The sequence below is a fragment of the Stigmatopora nigra genome, chromosome 23, assembly GCF_051989575.1.
Source record: "Stigmatopora nigra isolate UIUO_SnigA chromosome 23, RoL_Snig_1.1, whole genome shotgun sequence".
NCBI lineage: Eukaryota > Metazoa > Chordata > Actinopteri > Syngnathiformes > Syngnathidae > Stigmatopora > Stigmatopora nigra.
In genome coordinates, this window is record NC_135530.1 from 1,070,034 (window position 1) to 1,079,233 (window position 9,200).

At 43.8% G+C, this 9,200-nt stretch overlaps 2 protein-coding genes across 10 annotated transcripts; one reads left to right on the forward strand and one right to left on the reverse strand.

The window, feature by feature from the left end:
* The first annotated feature begins 54 nt into the window (after nucleotides 1-54).
* On the forward strand, nucleotides 55-4,739 carry tulp3 (TUB like protein 3). 7 transcript variants are annotated; one of them, XM_077709273.1, is made up of 12 exons: nucleotides 55-203; nucleotides 1,583-1,630; nucleotides 2,313-2,361; nucleotides 2,426-2,585; nucleotides 2,658-2,879; nucleotides 2,944-3,065; nucleotides 3,141-3,335; nucleotides 3,402-3,514; nucleotides 3,582-3,696; nucleotides 3,777-3,875; nucleotides 3,984-4,155; nucleotides 4,227-4,739. In XM_077709273.1, exons 1-12 carry the CDS (start codon nucleotides 184-186, stop codon nucleotides 4,358-4,360), a joined length of 1,449 nt encoding a protein of 482 aa, XP_077565399.1. In that variant the 5' UTR covers nucleotides 55-183; the 3' UTR covers nucleotides 4,361-4,739. The 7 variants fall into 7 exon arrangements, with proteins under 7 accessions (XP_077565399.1, XP_077565396.1, XP_077565393.1 ...); XM_077709270.1 differs by adding an exon at nucleotides 1,064-1,153 and having other exon boundaries at nucleotides 89-203; nucleotides 2,426-2,879; XM_077709267.1 differs by lacking the exon at nucleotides 55-203 and adding exons at nucleotides 217-431; nucleotides 1,006-1,153 and having other exon boundaries at nucleotides 2,426-2,879.
* LOC144181032 (protein mono-ADP-ribosyltransferase TIPARP-like) lies at nucleotides 4,697-8,884 on the reverse strand. 3 transcript variants are annotated; one of them, XM_077709265.1, is made up of 7 exons: nucleotides 8,743-8,884; nucleotides 8,541-8,596; nucleotides 7,387-7,863; nucleotides 6,644-6,812; nucleotides 6,316-6,503; nucleotides 5,977-6,231; nucleotides 4,697-5,584 (listed from the first exon to the last, which is right to left on the reverse strand). In XM_077709265.1, the coding sequence occupies exons 2-7, from the start codon at nucleotides 8,594-8,596 to the stop codon at nucleotides 5,149-5,151; spliced, it is 1,581 nt and encodes a 526-aa protein (XP_077565391.1). In that variant the 5' UTR covers nucleotides 8,743-8,884; the 3' UTR covers nucleotides 4,697-5,148. The 3 variants fall into 3 exon arrangements, with proteins under 3 accessions (XP_077565391.1, XP_077565392.1, XP_077565390.1); XM_077709266.1 differs by having other exon boundaries at nucleotides 7,387-7,909; nucleotides 8,743-8,809; XM_077709264.1 differs by having other exon boundaries at nucleotides 4,698-5,584; nucleotides 7,387-7,878.
* Nucleotides 8,885-9,200: the final 316 nt, after the last annotated feature.

Here is a 9,200-nt window from a genome sequence, read left to right on the forward strand (position 1 = left end):
ATAAAAAGTAACAGTAAGGTTTCGTTTACTTTGTCACCGAAAGAACACAAACACGACGTAAACTCGCACATAGTAACACATGCGCCCCCTCGTCGATATCCACCAGTCAGACAAAGACTAGCTGAGCAGTCAGCCAATGAGGGCGCGCCTTGGTGGCACGTTCCTTAGCAACAGCGGATAAACATGAGTTATTACAGCCTCAGGTAAGAAGAAAATACATCGCGCATAATTTTCGTCACTTTTACCGTTCAGAGACAGGGACGAGTCCCATTGACGACTGTATTTTTGGCTGGGAAAAATTGATCAGATCGTCACTTTTCAAGCTAATAAAACGACGATCTGGGCTATGCTATGTGCTAACGGTGTTCCAACCTTACGTGGCGATCGGCAACTTTTGGGAACTTGAGGAGAAAAACAAAGCCATTCATCGGGTAACACCCAACTTGCGTTTTCCTTGGATTGCGTCGCATTTAAATGAGTCGCTCAAAAGCAAGAAAAAGAGATCGAACTCGCTTGACTTTTCAACTGCATTCTTCTTAAGTAATGTCATCATATTTACTGTGCAAGTTTTGTATTGCATATTATTGACGATTTTCCCCTATTTTGCATATAGTGTGGCGAAAAACGTTTGGATCTTTAAAATGTACATTTCCTGGTTGAATTGACCTTATTTTTTGCCGTATGATTTGACATGATGACTTTGTATACAATGCCACATACTTATTACTACATCATGAAATTATTCCCATTGCGCTCCTTATTAGTCGACTTGTTTGTCAGATCGTCGTCCCTGAGGACAAACACACTTAAGGAAATGCAAAGATGTTCGTTTCATAGCAACAAGATATTAATGCTTTTTTACATGTATAAAATAAGTGAGGGAGAATGGGATTGTCTAAGTCATGTAAAAAAAGAGAGTAGAATATCTTATAACAGTTAAAGTTGGTTTGCTGGAGAGCACTCCCACATTGGGTTTTTTTCCTCCTAATGTATTTCCGTGCGTAGCGTGGATGTCATGGCAACCCTACCCTCCGCTACCTATTCACCCAGTCACTCCATTTAGTGCCGCACATTATGAGTCGGCATCAGAGGAATGAGCCTCGTTTCAAGTCAGGATGGAGGCGCAGCCCGTCTACAGTCGCTGGTCGTACAGGTTAGACGTGAGCATCTCTTCCTCCATGACAAATCATTATAGATCAGCAGTAGCTTTGACTCTCGCTCTAAAAAAGCCGCACATGCAGTACATTTAGGTCCGTGATGAAGATGTTCTTATTTCTTCGAACTAAGACTCACATTCCCAGACATAGCAATGCACATATTCCCAATCGACCATTGAGTGTTTCTTAATGCTCTCCCATTGAATCATTTTGACATCAACGTACCAAGGCCGCCATGTTCATTACACTAATAATTACAGAGTAGGTTTGCCGTCACAACATCATCTATGGTTACAAAATTCTGGTAAAATATTGATGACCTAAAGCGGTGACTACCCCAGAACAACAATGAAGAACTATTATGCTAAACTCTGTCCTCTCTTATCTTTTTTGGCAAACTGACATTTGGCCCTCCTCACAACAAGACCCTCTAGCGCCACCAGCCTGGCATCCAGCTCCACAACAACCACAAGGTAAGCGCACCCCCGACTCACCCCTTCACGACACCTGCTTTTTTTTGTCACTGGAAGACAAGCTAACTGTGTAGTCATTAGACGATGGCACCGGAGTATCTAGACCAGGGGTGGGCAAACTATGGCCCGCGGGCCACATGCGGCCCGCTAGGCTTTTTAATCCGGTCCACCGACATTGTCCAAATAATGCTTTTATTTTTCTCCCAAGATGGCGTCGTCACGCGGAAGCCAGTAGCTCTGTCCACTCTTATTTGTTTTTTGTGTTTTACAACCCCTCTATCTTTTTTAAATGACATTTTAATATTTCTTAATACATTCCTTTGTACTTTATACTTTTTACTTTAATAATGAGTGATGAGTATGTTAATACTTTAGTCCTTTTTTTCTATTTATGTTTCACCCCTGATCTATACGGATACTTTATACCCACGACGCATTTGTCATACGACACAAGTCGACTTAGTCCCACAGAAGAGTCTTCCCCATTGCCTTCGCTCCCTGCTGTTGCCCTTTTTGGCTGTAGCCAAGCAACGCCAGGCCCCTTGCTACCCAACCGCGCCCGGGAGCCTTTTCTCCTGTACTTCCATTTTCTCAGCTCACACTAACTCTTCTGGGACATTCAGAGACTCTTTATCAAATGTCAAGCTATCTTACCATTGTGGTTCCATTCCCATGTCAACAGCGGATTTGATGACCCCAACAGCATCATGCAACAGAAGCTAGAAAAACAGGTAGGCGGCGAGCGCTTTAAGGTCACATGGTGGATTTTGTCGTCATCTCGCCGTGCCTTCGTAGAGGTCCCTGTTGGAGCAAAAACAGAGACGGAAGCGTCAAGAACCGCTCATGGTTCAACCCAACACGGAAGCCCGGCCCCGGCGGACCCGCACGCGGCAGGAGAAAGAGCAGGCAGCGATGGCCGAGTCCCTCGTCAACGCCGACGACATCACCTCGGAAGGTGAGACGGCGAAACACGGTAGATATGACCCTCGGGATTTAACTGGTCTTTCTGCGGCGGCGTACGCGGTAGGTATGAGCGCTTTGACGGCCTACCCAGGACCCAAAACTCCCAAAAAGGCCATGGACGTTCAGGTTGTGTCGGTGAACCAGTCCCAGGTTATAACTAAGGCCAAGCCCCGCCCTCCACCACCTCCCTCCCCCAACGTAGCCGCGGGGGACTCTGCCAAAGCCGGAGACGCGGAGATAATACACCGCCCCAAGACGGATATTCATGACCTATTGCGGAAACAAGGTGACTAATAATCTATTTCTTTCTGGGAATTGTGCACGGATGTAAATATGGATTTGTCCACCAGGTTTGTCAGCTAGTATGAACTTTGACGAATCCAGCGAGGACAACGAGGAAGAACGGCCGGAATCCCCGACGCCCAATGAAGAGACGGCGAGGCCCCGCTCCGCCACTAGCACCAAGGGCCCAGTGAGTGGCCTCTCCGGTTGAGTCTTGGCCTTCACAATGCCTCATCTGAACACATTTTGCACTGACTTTTGGTAGGAGGCAGTCGCCAGCAGCTCTCCCTTATCTGGGAGCTCGTCCCATCTAGAAGTTTCCAACTTGGAGGAGTTTGTGATGCTTCCCGCGCCCTGCAGCGCCACGGTTAGATGCCGCATCACCCGTGACAACAAGGGCATGGACCGCAACTTCTACCCCACATACTACATGCACATGGAGAAGGAGGATAGCAAAAAGGTAATGTGATGGTCGTCTTACAGCTGTTCTTTGACCAAGTCCTTGATAGTCAAATTTTCCCATTAGGTCTTCTTGTTAGCGGGGAGGAAGAGGAAGTATAGCAAGACTGCACACTACCTCATTTCAGTAGACCCCACCGATCTCTCGCGAGAGGGGGAGAGCTTCATTGGGAAATTGAGGTAAATACCTACTAGTGCGCCACACTTGATTGCTCCAAGGTGTTCAAGGCTGGTCTCTCCCTTCCAGGTCCAACCTTTTTGGCACCAAATTCACCGTGTACAACAACGGCACCAACCCTTTCAAGAACCAAGCTGCCGCGGAGGACAGCAGCACTCGACAGGAGCTTGCCGCCATCCACTATGTAAGCAGGCAAACAAAAACACAGTCCTCGACGCCGATCTCCTCCTCCCCTAATGGGCCTTCTTTGCTACCGCCCACCAGGAAACCAACTTAATGGGTTTCAAGGGCCCGCGCAAGATGACAGTCATCATCCCAGGAATGGGTGACAACTTTGAACGAGTGCCCGTGTGTCCCCACAATGTGAGTCATCACATACCATACCACTACCACTACTACCACTTCTACCACTACTTTTGTGGGCTTTTGGCTTTGACGGACGTTCATTTTTTTCCCAACTCGTCTTCTCAGGAGCAAGAGAGTCTACTGAGTCGTTGGGAGAGTCACTCCATGGACAACCTGATCGAGCTTCACAACAAGGCGCCCATGTGGAACGACGACACGCAGTCCTACGTGCTCAACTTCTACGGTCGTGTCACTCAGGCTTCCATCAAGAACTTTCAGATTGTCCACGACAAGGACCGTAAGTATGGGAAATTGTGGACAGATGTCTCGATCCTTGATGCCGGAGCCTTTTCCTTCCTCCCGCTTTAGCCGATTATATCGTGATGCAGTTTGGCCGTGTAGCCGAGGACATCTTCACTCTGGACTACAACTACCCCATGTGCGCCTTGCAAGCTTTTGCCATCTGCTTATCCAGCTTTGACCACAGAATGACATGCGGATGAAGCTGCCCATTAGTGGTGATCAACTTCAATTAACCTTAAGACGCCACTTGCTTATTCGGGAATGAAATTGGGCATTCCTGCAGCAGCGCCCTCAGGACAAACTGCCTCACTCACTCGACACCTTCAATCATGATATAACTCCCATTTGTTATCTTTTTTTTTGAATTGAAAGTGCGTTAATTTTACCTTTGGAGTTTTTGTGAATTGCCTTTCTTTGGTGACTTGGTGACATGCATGCAAAACTTGCACAAATTATAAGTACTGTAATGGAAAACAAAAAAACAAGCTAAGAAAATCCCATTTATCTTAACTGTAAAAAGAAACAGTAAATCCTTTTCGCAACAGCGTTTTAATAAAGATTTGCTTCTTAACAACAAAACTCAACTGTAGTGAATGAGAAATACAGTTTTGTATTAAAGTGCAATGCAGTGCTTTAAATGACAATGACATTCAAAAAGGGAATGTTATACATGCACAGACCAAAAAGTAGCAATTTAGACAGCACTGCAGCAATTTCAAAAAACAATGGCTAAAGTTATTTTTTTTACCAAGTGCAATGCAGTGTTTAAAACAACTGCGAGATTTAAAGTGAATATTTAGGCACCGATCGAGATCATCAATTAAACAACACCTTACTCATTTTATAAAATCAACAGGTACTTTTTTTTGGTCTCCTAAACAAGAAATAAAAGGGAACTTAGAAGGACCTGAGAACATTTTCTTTGTCATGACCACCTAACTTACTCTTGACAAAAAGAAGAATACTCCAAATGGCTCGACCGGCCGGCTTACAGCTGAACGACACCATTCAGATCTCTGTACCTGATGAGGTAGGACGGATAACACTGCCAGCTGCTGAAAATGGCAAAAATTCGGGGATTGAATTCACAGTCCACGCAGGCATCGTAGAAATCGAATGTGGAGCCATGGGGTGGCGGTAGGTGATATTCGGGCTTCCCTTTGGTGATCCTACCCACCAGGACTTTAGCCAAGAACATGTGGCGCATGCCGTCGGTGGTCTTGACGGCGTAGCTGTGGGACAAGCTGGCCATGGACGAGAAGTAGGTGGCGTAGCCCAAAGCCCTTCCGTTGGGGCCCGCCAAGCTCGGGTCAAAGTTATTGCGGCAGATGCTCTTGGCGGCTTGTAAAGTAGTACCGTGGAAAAGGTGGTACTCAACACGTACGTCTGATCCAGCGTGCTTTCCCTCCAAATACGCCTTGTGTCTACCAGAGCAAAATGGAAGAGTCACCACAACTAACGGGAAGATGACAGTATCTCAATTTCCATGCTTTAAATCAGGGGTAGGGAACTTATGGCTCGGGAGCCATATGTGGCTCTTTTGATTGGTGTATATGGCTCTTCGCGAAGCTGTGTGGTAAAATATGGGAACCGCTGGTCCTGGACGCATCAATGGGAGCGTCACACTGTGGCACCGAAACTATCTTTAGCGCCTTTTTAAAATCATAATTTTTCTTCATTAGGCTCTTCTGCATGCATACGTTCATTGATTAGCAACAGTGAAATAATGTTCTCAAAAGAATTCAGACTTTTTTTTGGCTCTCTTCGTCAAAAAAGCTTCCCTACCCCTGCTTTAAATCATTATTAATATTTTTACCTCTGGTACTTCTCCCAATGCGCAAAGTTCTGGACCTGCTGGATGTCGACGATATCCACCTCGTTCTCGGGAATGGTGTTGAAGAAGAATTCCCGGACGGACATGAAAACCTGGGAGCCGACCGGAACGTTCATCAAGCCGAAGTCCGCCCCCAAGCCCACACGCCAAAAGGGGGGTGACAATGTGGAACCCAAAGGAACCATATTGAAGTTGGGATCAAAAGCAGCCAAGGACGGCGCCGTCTGGACTCCTGTCCTGTAGAGTGAGGGGGGGTATTGAACATCCACCATCCCAAAATGAACAGAAAAATACAGCACTTGGCAAGCTTGGGTTACCCACTTGAGGTGTGGGTGAAGACTCTTGAGTGAACGGTATACGGGTCGACAACGGACATCTCTAACAAAGCCTGTGGTGACGTTGGTCTGCATCATGGTGGTGAAGTCCACCTTGTACTCCTGTGAGTTGACCATGAAACAACAGTCCATCTCCTTGGTGGCCATTTTGGCACGGAGCAGGGCAGACACCTCCTGAAAACCAGCCCAATCAATGTCTTTAAATTTGTTGCCTTACATTTACCACATAGAAGAAAAAAAATCTATCAAATTGCCAACCGGGTTGGTAACATGAACCCCAAATCTGAAAAACCTGGTAGAAAAGAAACAGGAACCTGATCATATTCCATCCACATCATGTCGTTCCACCAGTAAATCAGCCACTGGTCGGGGAAATGCGGGTTCTTGAGCGGACACTCGGAGTTGCTCAGTCTTCTGGCGCTACTGTATTTGTGGAAGTCTACAATCTCCATGTCATTCAGACTCAGGGTGAAGGTGATCGGTCTGCGGAGGTACATCGGAACACACCGGAGTTGACGTAAACCAGGGGTAGTGAATCTATGGCTCGGGAGCCACATATGGCTCTTTTGATGGGTGCATATGGCTCTCCACTAAACTGTGAGGCAAACTGTGGAAACTGCCAAAAAAGGCACATTTTCATGTACATAAAAGTGTGCCTTTTTTAGTCACTTCAATTTTAAAGTACAATTTATATATATATATATATTTTTTTTTTAAAAGGCACACATTTTCATGTACCATGCTGCTTTTTAAAAAGGCAACATACATGAAATTGTGTGCCTTTTTTAGTCACTTCACCACTTTTAAAGTACAAAAAGTACTATTCATATTTTTTTAAATGAGGCTCTCAAGGATTAACATTTAAAAATATAACTAGTACTTTTTGTACTTTAAAAGTGACTAAAAAAAGGCACACATTTTCATGTATGTTGACTTTAAAATTTAAAGAATGGCTCTCAAGGATTAACAATTAAAAAATATAAATTGTTTATGGCTCTTTCCATCAAAAAAGGTTCCCGACCCCTCACGTAAACCGATAATCAATCATCAAATTTACCCTTCCACCAGTCTCACGGTGTCCAGATTGACGTTGGAGTATATGCGTTCCAGTAGCAGTTGAGCACTGGGCTTGACGTGCACCCAGCTGTTTGTCAAGGTGTTGTACAATTGCCAGAAAAAGGGGTACGGCGTGTGGTGCATCCCGCACACGTCGGACGCCAGACAAATACCGAGTAGGAAATTGTCGCAGATATCCACGTGGTCGGCATTCCAGGTGTAAAAGGCAGGGACGGGAGCCACGTTGGGGCTCGGCGGCGGAGGAGGCGGAGGCGGGAGGCTGGCGAAAGAGTTGCGGGCGCCAGACCAAGTAGCGCTTGTGCCATCGGTGGGGTACTTTGGGGCAATGTGGGTGTGGAGCAAGTATGGCGGCGCCATCCATGTGACGTCCAGTTGAGTGGGTACTAACTGTGTACTGGGTTGGTATGCCCGCTGTGGAGCGTCCTGGGAGGATCTTGGAGGTAGTGTGTTATTCATCCTTGGCAAAAACAGACTGTATTTCGCAAAACATTATGGGACATCATCTGAAAAATTTGCATATTCAAATATGTGTGCCAATAACAACATTCCAAAGACAAGAATTTAGCTTTAGGGCATTTGAGAGCTTTGATATATGCCTTTGAGATTAAAAATGGAACTACTGTTAACTCATTTATTGTAAAATGGACAGGCGTCCAATTAACTTGGACTGGGAGGGATGGCAGCAACTGGCGTTAATGACAGTTAATGGATTTGTTCAGTGGGAATTGCATACACAACTGGGAAAGGGGGAATTTGTTTACCAAAAAAATTGGTACGAGGCGTCCTCCGGTGGTCAATAAAGGGAGTACCGTTCACATGAAATTCAACGTCTCAATTAAAGTTTAAAAACAATTTCTTTACAATCCTTGCCTATACCTTCCTATTTAATCAGTTGATAGTCCAATTTTGTGGATTACACTGACGGAGTTTATAGAAATAAAACTTTTGATAAGTACACGATTGAATTGAAATGTTAAAACTGGTCAGGATGGCAGTACATATTGTTAATTAAAAACTTTTTTAAAAATCACGACATTTCACGTTTAGTTAGTACGTGGTGTTTGTGAGGCTCCAAAACATTAAAAGTTAAGACGTTAAGTCTTCTGTTACAGTAGACAATACAAAAGTACTTACCCTGTACAGTTAGTTCCACTGATAACTAGCTTCCAAGGGGATATCTGCTGGTGCATCTATTAAAAAAACAACAAAATTATACAAATGAATGTCAAGCAATCGTCATTTACTTTGTACTTCAGCTACTTTGCAGGGCCAGTATTCTTTTGCAACAAGAAAACACCCGGCGTGGAGGCTTATTAGCCTAATTGGACAAAGTTACCTGCCGAAACGAGAAGTTGGAACCACGTTTTCTGCAGCGTAAAAGACCATGGACGACGATAAACAAAATTTAAGAGGGTTGCCAGGTTGTATTAAAGTACTCATTCTGCCTGAATAAAAAAAGAGCTTTGAGTATTTCTGGGGTCTTGTTCTTTTCTTTTAACTTTATCTAGTATTTTTAATGTATTTCTTCATTATAAATATAAATAAATTATATATATGTGTATATATATATATATATATATATATATATATATATATATATATATATATATATATATATATATATATATATATATATATATATATATATATATATATATATATATATATATATATATATATATATATATATATATATATATATATATATATATATATATATATATATATATATATATATATATATATATATATATATATATATATCAGCACTTAATAGCAAAGACACGTTGTAGC

Excerpts from the sequence above, each read along its gene's own strand:
- tulp3 (XM_077709270.1), top strand. The coding sequence starts at position 1,116 with ATGGAGGCGCAGCCCGTCTACAGTCGCTGGTCGTACAG. Across the intron at positions 1,154-1,582 it reads TACAGTCGCTGGTCGTACAG|ACCCTCTAGCGCCACCAGCC; the intron begins GTTAGACGTGAG and ends CCTCACAACAAG. Across the intron at positions 3,697-3,776 it reads AGCTTGCCGCCATCCACTAT|GAAACCAACTTAATGGGTTT; the intron begins GTAAGCAGGCAA and ends ACCGCCCACCAG.
- LOC144181032 (XM_077709264.1), bottom strand. The coding sequence starts at position 8,596 with ATGCACCAGCAGATATCCCCTTGGAAGCTAGTTATCAGTGGAACTAAC. Across the intron at positions 7,879-8,540 it reads AGTGGAACTAACTGTACAGG|TCTGTTTTTGCCAAGGATGA; the intron begins GTAAGTACTTTT and ends TGCGAAATACAG. Across the intron at positions 6,504-6,643 it reads TGTGGATGGAATATGATCAG|GAGGTGTCTGCCCTGCTCCG; the intron begins GTTCCTGTTTCT and ends GCTGGTTTTCAG.